We start from the raw sequence: 16,914 nt of genomic DNA, 5'->3' as shown, positions 1-16,914 counted from the left end.
AGCACGACACAGCACAGCTCAGAGACCTGATTCACCAACACGCACGCACGCACACACACACACACACACACACACCTGTGGGTGAAGTCAGCCTCCAGCAGCCCTGCTCAGGAGAGAGCCAGTGCCCCAGCATTAGCCTGACGATCCAGCCAGACATCAACACAAACTGCACTGTGAGTGTGTGACTGAAACTAGAAGAGACCGAGTCAAGCAGAGCAGCGTTTGGGCTCTAGTGCCTTCATCAGTGTTACTGAAACTAGAAAGACCGAGTCAAGCAGAGCAGCGTTTGGTCTCACTGTCCCCACCTGGTGGCGATTGGTGAGAACTACAAAAACGTGTTCAAGCTCAAGCAAATGTGTGTTGAAATATTAAACTTCCTCCCACGCAACACTGGCCCCTGGTGGATACAAAGTGAGAACTATAAATATGTAATTTGTAATGCGTACAATATCAGAATACCTACAGCAATAACATCACCCTTGCAGAAATGTGTTTTTATGTTTTGTTTTTTTTTTAATAATAATTTGATATGTATATATATGTATGTACCACTGGGGGGGAAAAAATAAACAAACAAAAAAAAAATGTAAAAAAAAAAAAAAAAACACGGACCACGCCCCCCCCTTCACACCCCTCCCTCCCCCAACTTAAACAGTACAATCAACGAATGATTTAAAAAATAAAAAATATATTTTTTTTTTTGTAGAGTCTGTGTGTCGAGCGTGCTGTGTAGTTCTTGCTGTCTTAGAGTCTGGTTTGTCCGTCAGTTCATCTCTCTGTCCGTCTCTGTGTCCAGCGTTTATCCGATGGTGAGTCCGTCTCTGTGTCCAGCGTTTATCCGATGGTGAGTCCGAACCCGCACTGGAACTTGTTCTTCTTGTGATTCAGCAGCGCCCCCAGCGCCAGGGTGAGAGGCAGAGGGAGCAGTTTCTTCTCCAGGGTAGCTCCTACAATCCAGTTACTGTCCAGAGACCCTGAAACACAGTCACCCCGAGTCTATTACACAGGGCTCCTCAGACTCTCTGCAGATCATCTCGTTAGTGTTTGTAATTAGAATCAAGCCTTGTTCAGCTCAGGTCAGCGGTGATGTCACTGGCATTAGCCCCCCCCCCCCCCCCCCCCCTTTTGTTTTCTTTGTAAACTCACCTTTGAAGAGCAGGTTGGCTTTGGGCAGGTCCAGCTGGTAGCCAAAAGAAACGCTGGTGTCCTGCATTCGTGTGCTGGCTTCAAACTCCACCCCTACCTGCAACTGAGACAGGAGAGAGAGATGAGAAAGGACAGAGAGAGAGAGAGAGGAGGGGAGCTTCGTTTCCCTCCCTGCGTGCTGCTTACCTGGTCATTAGCTTTGTGGTAATATGTGGCGTGGGCTCCTGCCTGTCCTAGTGTTAGCGTAGCAATCCAGTTACTGCCTGAGAGGAGAGGAGGAGAGGGGAGGGGAGAGAGAGAGGAGAGGAGGGGAAAGAAGAAACAAAGTCTTTAAACAAAGTCCTGACCACACTTCAACATGGTGGAAGATTAAAAGCAGATGACGCTCTGAACACCTTCCTTTATCCTGCAGGAAAACGCTTGATATTTAAGAAGCAGGGCTCCATTGTTTAACTGCAGGAGCAAAACCAAACCTTGATCAGATCACACAGCTACATTATAATTTACCAGCTCAATGCCAGCTCAGCCACTGACTCGCTGCATGCGTGTGTGTGTGTGTGTGTGTGTGTGTGTCAGTGTGTGTGTGTGTGTGTGTGTGTGTGTGTGTGTGTGTGTGTGTGTGTGTGTGTGTGTGTGTGACCCTGAGCGAGTCGCTTCACCTCCTTGTGCTCCGACCTTCAGATGAGACGTCAAACAAACCGAGGTCCTATTGGAAGAGACTCTGCAGCAGCAGCAGCTGTTGTTGGCGATGCAGAGTTCACCCCCCCTAGTCTCTGGATAAAAGCGCCTGCTAAACCGCTCTGATAGAGAGCGAGGAGAGGGAGCAGTGTGGGGCCGTGATCCTCACCTGTATACCTCCCTGCCAGGGACATGACAGTGCCCTCCTCCCCGGGCCGCCGGTGATACACCAGCTCCCCTCCCAGAGCCAGCGCAGGGGTGATGCTCTGGAGGTAGTGAGCCACCAGGATACCTGAGAGGAGAGAGAGAGACGAGCGATCAGTGACACACAGTGAGAGACAGAGACACACACACAGAGAGACACAGAGAGACAGAGACACACACGCACGCACGCTCCTGTCTCACCTGACCCGACGATGATGTCAGGGTTCCCCAGTGTCACCGCAGCAGTAAAGTCCTCTCCTCTGTACTCGCCATCAACCTGCCAGTTCACAAACTTGGACTGCTGGGTCTGCCCAGAAAAACAGGGAGAGAAAAACCGTGAGAGAACTGCCTTTCCACTTCCCTGTTAAAGTTTCAAAACCACAAAATTTGCTTCTGTCTTTTTCCCTACAGTTTTCTAATACCGCCCACCCTGTGTGGGTTTACTTACATACAGCGCTGTGCCGAGCTGTGCTGCGCTGCACTGTGCTTGAATTTATTATTTGAGTACAGAACATGTTACTGACCTGGAATGCAAGTTTGGAGCGCAGCTTCCTCGTTAGCTGGTGAATAATCTGTGCGTTCAAACTGCCACTATTGTCCATGTCTCCAACCATCACTGGAAAAGCCTGCAGAGACACACTGATCAGAGACAAGCAGCCCAGCGCCTGGACTCTAGTGCCTTGGCCAGGGTGCCAGGAGTAATACCCCAGCTGCAGAGCGCTTTGATCTCACCTCGGTGGGGCTCAGCTGCTTCGTGCCCACGTACGTGGCTCCGAAGTGGTAGTTGGACTCCCCCAGGGTGCTGAGCGAGACCGTGTGATTCACCTGAGGAGGAGAGAAAGAACGGGGCTGATCAAGCACAGCCCACCCCCCCAGTCTCCGGAAATCTCTCTGGACAGCAGCGTCTGCCGAGCGACTCGTTCATCAGAAATCTGGGGCAGCTTACCTGGAAGTTATTGCTGAGCCCTTTGTTGACGATCAGCTTGACCCCTTCCATCGGTGTGGGAAACACCTCTAGAGACACAGAGAGAAGCCGGCTGGGTCAGGGACGGCAACGCAAACAACAAGGCGAAACAAAGACGCTTCTGAGCTTGTCAGCTAGACACACTGGGGCTAACTGAGCTCCCAGTCAAACCTGGAATAGGCGACACTGCTCTGCAATGGAAGTCTTACCCAGAGAGATATTATTCTACCAAAATGAGTTCATTCTAGAGGGTGGTGCTGTAAGTTTTTGCCCTCAGCTGTGCAGGAACAGCTCAAGTGTGTCGCTGTATTAAACTCACCTTTGCATTTCCGGTGGCACTCCTCGAAGGGGCCAGGGTTTGGCAGCCGTCCCTCGCTGGCGCTGGGCTCTGCCGGGGAGCTGAGGGGGGAGACCTGGGGCATGGTGAAGCCCGGGGGTACCGATACCAGGCCCGGTCCAGCCACAGGGGAGCCTGCAGCGGGGCTGGGGGAACCAGCTGCCAACACATTACCCATTCTCTGCTGGGACGGGACACAGAGGGGGGGGGGGGGGGGGGGGGGGGTTACTGTCAACAACAGAACCGCTCACAGCGAGACACTGCCAGCTTCACATTCATTCTTAGAGCCTGATAACAATCACAGACAAGACTCGCGGACTGGGTCGCAGTGTTTCGCTAGAGGAACAGGGATAAAAAAAAAAATCGAGGTTTACTGTTTTTACAAAAGAAATAACATTTTAATATAATTCATACCTTTTTTTTTTTTTTTTTTTTTAAATAACATTTCACTTTCTGTACAAGAAATTAACTCGATAATGTTTTCTTACAGAATAGATACGTCTGAGAGCTTTGAATTCTTTCACAGGGTTCTTGACCCACACAGGGCTAGTGTTACGTCATAATGTAGAGTAGCGAAACCGAGGTTCTATTTATATGACGTAGCAGATCAAACAACAGGCTGGCGGAAGCGTTATCCCCGACTTCACCTCTCCTGAAGAGGGGCGGTACACAGCGTTTTAAAAAAGAGACGTGGTATGGAAATTAAAAACACATTCAAAAATTATATTAGGCCCAAATTAAAAGCGGCTGTTTTATTTTTTATTTTTTAATACAGTGCGAGGTGAAATTAAACACAGGGAGATGCTTTGATACTTAATTCAAATAATTGCCGCTTTTGTTAAACAGATTGGGCACAATATGAACGCGGGCGGTAGAAGAGAGAACGCAAACACACAAATAAAAACGAAATGATATATTACCATACGCACACACACACAATTGCTCATCGATTAATCTAACACGACCAGCACACACTTGCATGTAACCCTAGCACGGGCCTTTTTATCACACCCTTGGCAGCACAAGTCGTAGCAAGCGTGGCTCGCTGAGGATCTAGAGCCATGATCCGTGTCTATATCTGCCTGTGTGCGTCTCTGCAGTGCTGCGATCCGGGGTGACAACGATCTGTGAGAAATAAATCATGCTATTGCATTGGATAACACGCCCGAACAGGCGGCGGAGCCTCTCCAGTGCAGCCCCGGCCAGTAAAACACGGGGCGCACGATTTCATTCTGGGACTGGCTGCTCTGTGTGTTTTAATGGCACCGTGCCTTTGGAAATAAATACATCTGTCTGCGCAGCCACAAAACGCGACGCGGTATTCCAGACCGTAAATCCGCACTCGGACGCATTAGAAAAAGCGATCAAACGTTGCTTTTCGCATTTCCCAGTCGTGTAAGACATTGCCATGCAATACTCACACACGCTGCAAGCCCAGGCGTTTACAGAAGGACGGGGCTCGCAGCCGGCTGCAGAATCGATCACAATCTACCCTGCGGGCCGGCTCGGCCTCCTCTCCAACGCGATTGGCTACCGTCGAACCCTCGCTGCTTCCCATTGGCTGTCCCGGTTATCTCTCAGGCCCGGCGTGGTTGCTAGAGCGGTCGGGGAAAGGGGGGGTGCGGACGGAGGGTTTTGATTGGAGGAAGAATGCTGCTGGTTCCGTTCCGGGAGGGGGCGCTCGCTTTGTGATTGGTTGTAGAGCAGGGCTGGTGCAATGAAGGTCAACATGCAGGGGTCGGGCGGGCTGGGAAAAGTGTGCTGGAGATGAGTCCTGCCATCTAGCGGGTGAGTGCACAACGTCATTTGCAATAATTCTGTACGGGTGGCCCCTTTCTCTTAGGGGGGTGAGGGGGGGAGCAGTTCAGTCTCTGTGCCTCAAGCCTGCCCTGGACTGGAGGGAGCACCCTTTCTCTTAGGGGGGTGAGGGGGGGAGCAGTTCAGTCTCTGTGCCTCAAGCCTGCTCTGGACTGGAGGGAGCACCCTTTCTCTTAGGGAGGTGAGGGAGGGAGCAGTTCAGTCTCCGTGCCTCAAGCCTGCTCTGGACTGGAGGGAGCACCCTTTCTCTTAGGGGGGTGAGGGAGGGAGCAGTTCAGTCTCCATGCCTCAAGCCTGCCCTGGACTGGAGGGAGCACCCTTTCTCTTAGGGGGGTGAGGGAGGGAGCAGTTCAGTCTCTGTGCCTCAAGCCTGCCCTGGACTGGAGGGAGCACCCTTTCTCTTAGGGGGGTGAGGGGGGGAGCAGTTCAGTCTCCGTGCCTCAAGCCTGCCCTGGACTGGAGGGAGCACCCTTTCTCTTAGGGGGGTGAGGGAGGGAGCAGTTCAGTCTCCATGCCTCAAGCCTGCCCTGGACTGGAGGGAGCACCCTTTCTCTTAGGGGGGGAGGGAGGGAGCAGTTCAGTCTCCGTGCCTCAAGCCTGCTCTGGACTGGAGGGAGCCCCCTTTCTTATAATACGGTACTAATAAATATACTGGACTGGGGGGGGGGGGGTAACAATGCAGCGCGCCCCCCCAGGTTAATAAAGCACGCGTGTGCGTGGCGCGGTGTGCAGAAGTCTGGCGACAGGGTGGGTAGCTGTGCGTCAAACCAACAGGTAGAGAATATGTATAGAGAGAGAACGTACGTACGTTTTTATATCAAACAATTCCATTTAAAAACACGCTCAAAAGTTAAGACGAGTTAGCATTCTCCTGTAAGATCCGTGGCATTGAATTAGAGCGAGATGTATTTATTTATTATTCTAAATAGTTTTATGAAATCGATGTAAATAACGTGCAGAGGGAGTTCACGTCATTACACATATAGACGTGTAGAGAATATCATCCTTCACAGCAAATAGTTTTGAGGGGCTGTGGTTGTGTGAGCGCCGGCTCTGAAAGTTGGAATTTGTTAACACATTTTATTTCAGCGCCTCGTCCCTTTGCAATCGCGAAAAACACTGTTTGCAGGCGGTTGCTTTAATTATACACGGAGGGTGGGGGCAGTTATTTCTTTAAATGATAGATATTTTGTCCACGTGCGCTATTGACTAATTAAGAAGCGGGGTGAGTTCTTAATTAACTGGTTGAAGACGCCAGGATAATGTTCCCTCGGTGTGAGCGCAGCCTGGCACCGCGGATGGTTGCGCTTGGAACAGCGCGTCCTTATCCCGCACACGTGGTAAGCGGTTCACAGAGATTTTAATTTACGCGTAATTGCTTTGCGTCTATGGTCCACGGATAGATCTTGTGCTTGTCAGTCGGGGTCCATTCCTGAAAAGCTGATTTTAAGTGGAGTTGACCCCGACCCTGGCTACGGCCACTCTAACCCCCGCTTCTCTCCGCTCTGTTTGCAGCCGCAGCAGCGATGGCGTACCCCATGGTCTCCCCTCCCGCGATCCGCCCTCCCGCGATCCCCCCTCCCGTGCCCCCGCCTCTCGTGATCGCTCCCGTCGTCGTGCAGCCCCCGGCGGTCGCCCAGGGCTGGAGCACGGGGCTGTGTCAGATGTGTAGCGACCTGGGCATCTGTAAGGGGAAGCGCTTCAAATGTTGTTTTTTTATTTTGTTTTTTTTGTTTTGTTTATGTTGACACTTTAAAACCAGCCCTGGAGTGAACTATAATGAGCAGAATTACAATTACAGCAGAATTGATCAGTTACAATTAGTAATGATTATAATTGCAATGCGTTTTGTTCAGTTACATCTCCTCCTCTCTCTCCCCCCTCTCTCTCTCCCTCCGTCCCTCTCCCCCCCCCTCTCAGGTGCCTGCGGGATGTTCTGTCTGTGCTGTCTCTCTGCGCAGGTGGCAGAGGGTTTCGGAGAGTGCTTCGTGATTGGCTGGCTGCCTTGCTCTCACTGCGCTATGCGCACCGGGATGAGGGAGCGCTACTCCATTCCGGTGAGTCCCGCCCGGAACCAGAGGCAGGGCGGCGAGGTTACCGCTGCACAGCTCAGCCGTGTGGTTCTCCAGTAGAAATCAACGTCTGCCGTAAATCTCATAGCTGATTATACTCCCTTTACAGCTGTAGCCAAAGGCTGTGCATCACCTAGAATTTTAGCATGATAAAATATCTGAACATCATGTAGATCTTTCACTAACACCAATCATCTCGCAAATAGAGCTGTACACTGCAGGGAAACGAAATCAACGCACATAACTCCTCTTCGGTTCTATTTTTCATGCATATGCTTTAAGTTATTTTTAAAAGGGCTTTGTATTGGTTTGTATGTATCTCCGTCCTTCGTCCTGTTGGTCTCTGTGAGTCTGTCCGCTGAATGACTCATTAATAATGCTGGTGGCGGGTTTGATTGTCGGGGTGCTCTCCTCTCGGTCCGCAGGGCTCCATGATCAATGATTACTGTGTCGTGTGGTGCTGCCTGCCCTGCGCGATGTGTCAGATGAGACGCGAGATTAAAATCAGAACCATCCGGGCCATCCGCTGACGGGACCGTCCCATCCCGGCAATGTTCATGTAATAACCTGTGTTTAGATTTTTTTAATAATATATTTTGTATCATGTGTCCTATGTCTAATATTAAAAATAAACTTATTGTAATTTGTTATTTTGAGCCCTATAAGCGAATCTTCAGGGGGGGAGGTCGAGTCGAATCCTGATCCTGGAGGGGAATTCCGCTCCAGGTTTATTTAACAGGTAAAATGAGGTCATTGTCTGGATAGATGTTCCACTAAAGAGTTTTGAACAAGGTTGGAACAAAGACCAGGAGTGGAACAGCCCTCCAGAACTGGGATCTGACATCATGTTGCACTGTGTTCACACACAATACTTTTTTTTTTTAGTTTATTGTCTCGTCTAAAACTCCAAACACGTTCCATCATACAGTACTTGAGGGAGAGGGAGGGGGATGCCAATGTAAGAGACATACATGATTAAAAAGTAGGTTCTTAGTGTGTAAACTGTAGAGCTTACAGCAGAATGAACAGTCTGCACAGCAGCTAGCCCCCTAGCATTACAATTATAACCTTAGAACAGTTTAAAAAATAAAATAACCAGTATCAGGCATTAAACGCTCCTTCATGGTTTTTTCTTTGATCCAAAAACACAATCGCCCAGATTAAGAACTACAGCTCCCAGCATGCCTTGCTATGTGAACAGCAAAGGATGATGGGAGCTGTAGTTCTTTGTATGCACGCAAAAACGACAGCTGTGTCTTTGCAGATCCTTCATGATCAGTAAAGCAGCCGGTTTAGTTCAGTTTCTGTTTTTTTTTTTCTGAAGTTGCGTGTCAGTCTCACTGTGAAAGCCATGCAGCCGACCCCCTAATCACTATCGTCCAATCACATGAACCGCAAACCCAACCCCCACTCCCTCTCCCTCTTCCTCTCCCACCAGGTCTGGCTCCAGGGGGTATTTGTCTGGTTCTCTCGCAGCTCTCTTGTTCTCCTCGTGGATGATGGAGATGTCGCTGTTGCCGCGGCAATGCTCCCTGCAGGGCTTGCAGGCCGCTCCCTTCACAGCCAAGCCCACAGAGAGTGGCCGGCACTTCTCACAGTGCGCCCCCTGCAGGCCGGGGTGAAAACAAAATGGGGAGCAATCAGACACAACGCGATATGAAAAACACACAGCGATATGAAACGCAGTACCACGTATCTAAATTGGAAACGTCCTAAAATCATACTTTATTCTAAGTAAGCTGGTGACATTTCTGTGAACTGTCACGGATGCAGCCTGTGGTTTCTGGATAAAGGGAACTTTCTAGCTACTAGTATATGGGCCGCTTACCCTGCAGCGAGAAAGAGGAAGTATGCACAACAACTACTAGTACATAATACATTATTATTATATTATACCTGAATCTTACAACCCCTAATAGCATTTAAACCTGAGCATGGAAACCCTAAACGATCATAGCAGTAGCAACACTGTCTTTTTCACCATCACAGACGCTCGCTTCAAATCAACTCTCAAGACCAGCTTGCTCTCTCATGCTTTCAAAGCTCTTCAAGCCTGATATATTTAGCTGTTGTCTAATTTGCTGTTTCAGGATTTTCACTCAATCTTACTCTGATTCTGTATGACGCACGCATCCACAGTGTCTACAATTCACATCCTAGCCCTGTATTGAATGGAAAGTTCCTGCATTTAATGTATCTGCATTGTTTGTATTGAGTGTGCTGTGCCCTGTATCTCACTGTATTTAATGTATCTGCATTGTTTGTATTGAGTGTGCTGTGCCCTGTATCTCACTGTATTTAATGTTACATACTGTGCCCTGTATCGGCACTGTGACATTAATGTATCTGCATTGTTTGTATAGCTGTGAGTGTGCTGTGCCCTGTATCTCACTGTATTTAATGTATCTCTGCATTGTTTGTATTGAGTGTGCTGTGCCCTGTATCTCACTGTATTTAATGTATCTGCATTCTCTGTATTTAATGTGCTATGCCCTGTTTTTCTCTGTATTTAATGTATTGTATTGAGTGTGCTATGCCCTGTATTTCTCTGTATTTAATGTATCTGCATTGTTTGTATTGAGTGTGCTGTGCCCTGTATCTCACTGTATTTAATGTATCTGCATTGTTTGTATTGAGTGTGCTGTGCCCTGTATCTCACTGTATTTAATGTATCTGCATTGTTTGTATTGAGTGTGCTGTGCCCTGTATCTCACTGTATTTAATGTATCTGCATTGTTTGTATTGACCTGCAGCAACTTTTCATCTGTAGCACTGGGATTGCTGTAGCTATTGAATCAGAGAACACAACCACGTGAGAGCGCTCCACTACAGGGACAAGCGATGATGGCATTGAGGCTAATAAGAGGTAAGAGGCTGGGTTGTGATGCCTTGCATGGTCTCTAAAGTAACCCTATTGCCAGTGCTGATAAGACTCCCTCTGTAGCGCGGGAAAATAATGTTGCAGGGTGAGAGCCTTGTCGTCAGCTCGGTTCTGTCTGTGTCACTGTGGTCAGCTCGTCCGGACACACAGAAATGATGGTTTGGGGAAGTCAGACCACTGGTCAGTCTCATAGCGGACGGGGAAGTTGCCACAGGCCTGAGGCTTCCTTGATGTTCACTGCAAGAGCGGGGTGTGTGTACTTCTCTGAAACACTGCAGTGTCGATCAGGACAGACATGGGGCTCTTCGCTTTCGGGGTCTTTGTTCTTCTGCTCTTCGGTAAGGGAAAGGTGCTCTTTGATGTGTTTCCACTAGAAACACAGGACAGGGTGAATCAGAGACGCATTTCCTTCTGCTGTATAAAATACAGAGAAATCAGAGACAAACATTCTAGCAAGCTGGCGAAAAAAGAAAGGTTTCTGGATGATGATGCAGAGTTCACCCTCCTAGTCTCTGGAAGTTGCTTTGGATAAAAGCATCTGCTGAATTAATTAACATTTACTGTGCCACAGAGCGCAGGAGCATCAGAGGACTATGAGAACGTACCCCCCAGAGTACCGGTGCAGCAGGTAATGAAGTTCAACAGATTAACACCAACAATCTCTCTCTCTCTGCAGGGACCGGACGACACAGAGCCCACCTATATGGTAAGTTAAGGGTCAAATTCACATGAATTTTATTTCATTGCTAATCTGAATCGCTCAGGGAGGCTGTTTGCAATCGTGCAAAGTCATCCCAAAGCAGTGCAGCGTTCTACTGTAATAACAGCACTGTGGAGTCATCTAGTAGCTGTGGTGAAAACCACACTCAGCAGTTTATGAGAAGAGTAGCATTACAAATAGACACAAGAGCTCTGCCCAAAAACTTTTGCAGCATCACCCTATAGAAAGAACTAGTGTTGCTTCATACAGTTGTATAAACCCTGCTGGAAGCTGGAAATTAAATATATATTTATATATCATATATATATATATAGATTTTATAAATATATATATATATATATATATATATATATATTATATAAAATATAAGGCGATGCAAAACTTTTGGACAGAGCTGTAGCATATACGAGGTGGAAGCATTTTTAATCTTTTTTTTTTTTTTTTTTAGAGTTTGAACCTGGCTGAGCAGTCTGTCTACAGTACACTGAAGAGGTAAATCTGAACACTAGCCCTGCTGCTGCTGCACCCAGTCCTGGGGTTCAGAGCTCCCCTCAATGAAGTCTAGTATTATTAATATTGCAATGATCAGGAGGCAGGAGTTTGAGCAGGGTTAGAAACTCACACTAGCCCTGCTGCTGCTGCACCCAGTCCTGGGGTTCAGAGCTCCCCTCAATGAAGTCTAGTATTATTAATATTGCAATGATCAGGAGCCAGGAGTTTGAGCAGGGTTACAAACTCACACTAGCCCTGCTGCTGCTGCACCCAGTCCTGGGGTTCAGAGCTCCCCTCAATGAAGTCTAGTATTATTAATATTGCAATGATCAGGAGCCAGGAGTTTGAGCAGGGTTAGAAACTCACACTAGCCCTGCTGCTGCTGCACCCAGTCCTGGGGCTCAGAGCTCCCCTCAATGAAGTCTAGTATTATTAATATTGCAATGATCAGGAGCCAGGAGTGCCACCAGCATCTTAATGTAACAAAGAATGTCCTGACCAGGTTTCATCAGAAATCCAACCACAAGCCATTGTACAGCAAAACACATGCATGACAGTTACCGCAGTATATGAAGACAGACCCCTCTATGCACCCTCCTATCCTGACACACTGAGCACTTCAAACAGGTTTTTTATATCAGGATCAGAAAAAGAGTTATCTAGATACAGTTTAAAACACATGTACCTGTGAAATCAAAAAGTAACGACAGCCAGCCTCTCCCTAGCTCGTGCTAAGGAATGTCCTGACCAGGTTTCATCACACAGCTGGTCTGGTAAAGAATGCAACACAGTTTTTTTCTTCTCATTTCCTTCTCTGTAGTTGAGATCTGCAAGCCCAGGAACGCTCACAGCTCTCCGCTGGAGAGATCACACTGCATTTACAGAGTCTCTTCTTGTAGTTTTAATCCAGACTTCCCTTTGCTATGTATCACAGAACTCTGTGGATATTTGCACAAATATTCATTCCTGTCAAATACACACAGTCTCAATGCTTTACAAATTGAACACAGGAATTGGGAAGTGTTTTTTTATTAGCTTTATTTCTCCAAGTGTTATTTGTACATCTTAAGGTTTTTTGCTTGCAGCTGCTACCTGTAAAACACAAGAGGGGGTGGATTAGTCTACTTTTACAATAAAAATACAAAGGAATAAAAAAACAGAGCAGATTCCTTTGAAGAGTGAGGACATGTCACCCCCTAGTGGGCAGGAGCAAAATAGGAATTTACTGCCTTCGAGGTCATAAACAGACCAGGAAAAGGAGTTCACGGCCTTCGCTACAGCAGCGGAAATATCTGCGCCTCGGAAGCGGGAACGCTCTCTTCCGATTAGCTTTTAAAACCTCACTGCGGAATTCACTGTGGATTGGAGGCGCGCCATTGCAAAGGCGAGGGAAGGACAGCTTTTTCTGGTTACGAAAACGTTAAAAACAGGTGCATTTTAATTTATGCAACAACTGCCTGTTAATGAGAGAGTGAGGCGATCAGCCCATCCACCACCGTGAACACACACACGCGCCACCTTGTCCACAGCGACTCCGAAGAGACTCACCTGTCCAGCGATTCTGTCCAAGTCTCTCTGTCCCTGAGGGGTCAGTCTGCGGCCACTGAAACAAGACAGACCAGGCGTCAGAAAAGGGGGTGGGGGGCTGTGGAAATTCAGGCAAGAGAGCTCCGCTACAACACCCCCCCCCCCCCCCCCCCCCCCCCCCCCCCTCAATGAAGTCTAGTATTATTAATATTGCAATGATCAGGAGGCAGGAGTTTGAGCAGGGTTACAAACTCACACTAGCCCTGCTGCACCCAGTCCTGGGGTTCAGAGCTCCCCTCAATGAAGTCTAGTATTATTAATATTGCAATGATCAGGAGCCAGGAGTTTGAGCAGGGTTAGAAACTCACAAACTCACACTAGAACTCCCCTCCAATGATCAGGAGCCAGGAGTTTGAGCAGGGTTAGAAACTCACACTAGCCCTGCTGCACCCAGTCCTGGGGTTCAGAGCTCCCCTCAGTGAAGTCAAGAATTATTCTCAGGCCCCTGGGGCTCTCTTACCCGTTGGGGTCCTTCTCGACCATCTTGAGGGCCTCCAGGGACTGCAGCACCCTGCGGGCCACGCTCTTGGAGCCACGGCTGAAGTGGCTGGGACACACGCCGTTCCGCTGGCGCCCCCCGTAGATCTTAGTCATGGAGCCGACCCCTGCACCCCCACGCAGGTACAGGTGTCTCACTGTGGAGGCTGAGAGAGAGAGAGAGAGAGAGAGAGATTGATACACACACTGCTACACATCTAGTGCGGGCCTTGCTAGTGCAACACTGTTGAGAGAGACTCTCCTGGTTTGAATGGAGGTGTGACGCACGCACACAGACTCTCTCTCTCTCTCTAAATGGAGGGCCCGCTCTCTGCTCTTACCCGCTCTAGTGTAGTACCAGTTCTCGTCAGAGGGAGCCAGCTCCTTGTGCTTGGCCAGCTTCACGATGTCTACCCAGTCCGGTACCTTCAGCTTCCCAGACCTGAAACAGGAGGGAGTGGAGACACTGCGTGAGAGAGCGGGCATCACACAGCGCCAACACAGCCTTCAAACACAGCCTCTTACTGTACTGGAGCCATCACCCCTCAAAGTAATTATCCATGAGAGAGCAGGCATCACACAGCGCCAACACAGCCTCTTACCCCCCCCCCCAAAAAAAAGTAATTATCCGTGAGGTTTAGTTCAAATGAGTTCAGTCGCTTGATAGAGAGATTGAGAGATACTTACTTCTTAAGGAAAGCAGACAGGGCTATGACAAAGTCCTGCTGGTTCACGTCTTTCACTGTGACACCGGGCATCTGAGAGACACAGGAGAGAGACACAGACAGAGGAGAGAGAGACAGGAGAGACACAGGAGAGAGAGAGAGACACAGGAGAGAGACCGTCAGCACAGCTTTACAACAAAAACTACACACAACTTCCAAAAAAGGCGTTCAAATCGTCAACCCATAGCATCGAAAAAACACAGAACTCTAGAATTAATTTTACAACCCCAGCCTTTACAAAAGGACACGATCAACACGTGTTCCGGTTTCACCCTAACTCGTCCAACTCCAGAGCATTTAGACAAACTGTTTTAGAAATTAAAAAAAAACAAAAAAAAACGTAATTCATCGTGACGGAAGGATTTAAAATTACAAAAAAATTAAAATAAAAGCGAATCGCACAAGCAAGCAAGCAAGGAATACCATCAGCAACGCAACACACGCGTTTAGCGCCGTGTCCTTGGATCAAGATCAGGGTCCCCAAACACAGACCGGGGGGGTGTTAGTAAAATAGCACCGTGATCAATCGCCTCTCTTTGCTGGGGGGGGGTGGGTGCAAATCGGGTTCAATGCGTCTGGTTTTGAGACTCTGTGTAACTCTGCTCTGCAAAACGTGCTGATGAAGAAACAACACGAGTCCTTCGCTGCCAACAACCCTGATCACAGGCTTACCTCTAAATGCGCAAATCAAAGCCACAAACCGCTCACTCAGGCCTTATTAAAATGACAATAATAATAAGAATAATAATAATACATCTGGAAAATGTGTCAGTAGCCGCGCATGGGCGCAGGCCCACTCGAAAGCAGCGTGCTGTTTATAACATGTACAAACTACCGCTGCTTTTCAATCAAATCGCACGCCAGACACTTAACCGCACTGGGGTTTACTGAAGTCCAATAGCCGGGTTTTAAGGATGCAAACGCCCCGTTTTCAAGACGTTTTTCGTGTTTTGTCCCGCTGAGAGAGCCCCTCCGTTACCTTGATCCGAGACAGGCCGGGACGAAAAGGGACAGACGGGGTTTCCAGGCCGCTTACAAAGGGGGGGGGGGGGGCAACCAAACCACGCGAGACTTCATACTGCGGGGAGGGGGGGTCCAGTTGCAGGAGATGCAAGAGAAGGTGATAATAAAGCAAGCTCGAATGCAGAAGAAGAAAACAAGCCAGTAACTCAGTTTTAGTGTAATTGTGTGTTGTGTATTAATTGCATGATAGTGCATCAGTAAAAGCGATGTAGGGGTAAGGCGATTCCAGCACTGACTGGAGCGAAATCGCTGTCAACAAATATGAGAGCTCACAAACACAATTTATATAGCGTAAAACATACAAAAAACACACACAGACACACACACACACACACACACACACACACACACACACACTGACACACACACACACACACAGACACACACACACACACACACACACAGACACAGACACACACACACTGACACACACACACACACACACACACTGACACACACACACACACACAGACACAGACACACACACACACACAGACACACACACACACACACACACACACACACACACACACACACACACACACACACACACACACACACACACACACAGACACACACACACACACACACACACACACACACACACACACACAGACACAGACACTGACACAGACACTGACACAGACGCCTCCTCGACCAAAAGTATTTGCTTGCAAATTCAGTTAGGAGCAGTGAATCCAATAAATGAATCAGAACGATTTCGAACACGAAAGAGTGAATTTGGTTTCCTTTAAAATTAAATACGAGCGAGAGACTATATAATTAAGCCCGGTAGTAGTGAAGGGCGAGGTATAAGGGCAGTTCAGTGCGAGTACAGACTGGTGCGGGTACTGGTAGAACCGGGTGCCCCCAGTCCAGTCCAGTGGAGAGCTGCGAGTCTTACAGGTGCTGTTTGAACAGGTGTGTCTTGAGGAGGCGCCAGGTGACGGTCAGGGAGACCCAAGTCTGACCCCTATAATTAGCACACTGTCAACGCCACTCCCTTTAAAGGCGTGCTACCAATAATTCTTTCAAACCCATTGTCTCTCTTATTAATTAGCCACGGGAAGCAGACAATGCTGTAACAGCTGTGCTAATACAGCTAATAGCAGTGACAATGATCATCATATTAATCATAGTAATAGAAAAACATAATAGTGGATCCGTTCTTCAAACAAAGACACACCCACCCGACTACGCCTTTGAGTTAAAGGTTCGCGTTATAACGACGTGCATCTCTGGAGCGCTGTATTGTAAAGAGAAGGGCTGAGCAACGCGAGTCGGAGTCCAGAACCATGGTCCTAGTAGCAGCCCATTGTTACGCGTTCTGCAGAACCTGTGCGCCAGAGTTGTTCTTTATGTATAGAACCTACCGAATCGAATCAGGGTTCTGTGCTGTGTTGTAACGAGTCAGTCCCCAGCTTGTAAACCGCAGTCTAGCGTCTCTTATTGTAAATAGAGAGGAACCCCCTTTTCCAAGAGGGTGCGCTGCTGTATAAAATATACTTATATAATTAAATATAAATATTGCGTGTGCGTTTTGTGTACATTTCTGTACAGTTATACAGTTATACCCCCCTTGCAAACACACACACACACATGCATTGTTAATGGACTGCACCGGTACCATCCAGCGAGGCTGAACAAACAGGGCGCGGTCTTTTAAAAAACGGAAACCCTATTTTCTTTAGCCCTCACAAAAACAGTTGCAGTGCGCTCTGGTCCACCTGTTCCCACAGCCAGCCTGTCTGTCAAATAAAGGGGTAGAAACGCCCCCCCCCCACTCCGG

General features: G+C 48.3%; 2 protein-coding genes and 1 pseudogene across 3 annotated transcripts; 1 reads left to right on the top strand and 2 right to left on the bottom strand.

Moving 5' to 3' along the window:
- LOC121304198 overlaps window positions 1-16,914 on the top strand; it is a 387,591-nt pseudogene that overhangs the window by 254,377 nt on the left and 116,300 nt on the right.
- LOC121304241 (mitochondrial import receptor subunit TOM40 homolog) lies at window positions 626-4,839 on the bottom strand. Of its 2 annotated transcripts, none has more exons than XM_041235261.1 (10): window positions 4,751-4,839; window positions 3,312-3,513; window positions 2,975-3,042; window positions 2,761-2,853; window positions 2,553-2,654; window positions 2,230-2,335; window positions 1,994-2,116; window positions 1,333-1,409; window positions 1,147-1,249; window positions 626-974 (listed from the first exon to the last, which is right to left on the bottom strand). In XM_041235261.1, exons 2-10 carry the CDS (start codon window positions 3,505-3,507, stop codon window positions 835-837), a joined length of 1,008 nt encoding a protein of 335 aa, XP_041091195.1. In that variant the 5' UTR covers window positions 3,508-3,513; window positions 4,751-4,839; the 3' UTR covers window positions 626-834. The 2 variants fall into 2 exon arrangements, with proteins under 2 accessions (XP_041091195.1, XP_041091196.1); XM_041235262.1 differs by having other exon boundaries at window positions 3,312-3,510; window positions 4,751-4,824.
- LOC121304267 (40S ribosomal protein S19) lies at window positions 12,335-15,122 on the bottom strand. Its single transcript, XM_041235303.1, has 6 exons — window positions 15,082-15,122; window positions 14,065-14,135; window positions 13,719-13,819; window positions 13,361-13,544; window positions 12,862-12,916; window positions 12,335-12,405 (listed from the first exon to the last, which is right to left on the bottom strand). The coding sequence occupies exons 2-6, from the start codon at window positions 14,133-14,135 to the stop codon at window positions 12,379-12,381; spliced, it is 438 nt and encodes a 145-aa protein (XP_041091237.1). The 5' UTR covers window positions 15,082-15,122; the 3' UTR covers window positions 12,335-12,378.

Source organism: Polyodon spathula, chromosome 37, assembly GCF_017654505.1.
Source record: "Polyodon spathula isolate WHYD16114869_AA chromosome 37, ASM1765450v1, whole genome shotgun sequence".
NCBI lineage: Eukaryota > Metazoa > Chordata > Actinopteri > Acipenseriformes > Polyodontidae > Polyodon > Polyodon spathula.
Note: the sequence above shows the minus strand (reverse complement) of the source record. Positions and strands in the feature narration are given on the sequence as shown.

Bases quoted from the DNA above. Each gene is read 5' to 3' on its own strand.
- LOC121304241 (XM_041235261.1), bottom strand. From the start codon at position 3,507: ATGGGTAATGTGTTGGCAGCTGGTTCCCCCAGCCCCGCTGCAGGCTCC. The intron at 2,655-2,760 runs GTGAGATCAAAG...GTGTCTCTGCAG, and splicing joins AGCAGCTGAGCCCCACCGAG to GCTTTTCCAGTGATGGTTGG. The intron at 1,410-1,993 runs GTGAGGATCACG...CTCTCCTCTCAG, and splicing joins CCTGGCAGGGAGGTATACAG to GCAGTAACTGGATTGCTACG.
- LOC121304267 (XM_041235303.1), bottom strand. From the start codon at position 14,135: ATGCCCGGTGTCACAGTGAAAGACGTGAACCAGCAGGACTTTGTCATA. The intron at 13,545-13,718 runs GTAAGAGCAGAG...TCTCTCTCTCAG, and splicing joins CTGGTACTACACTAGAGCGG to CCTCCACAGTGAGACACCTG. The intron at 12,406-12,861 runs GTGAGTCTCTTC...TGTGTTTTACAG, and splicing joins TGGACAGAATCGCTGGACAG to GTAGCAGCTGCAAGCAAAAA.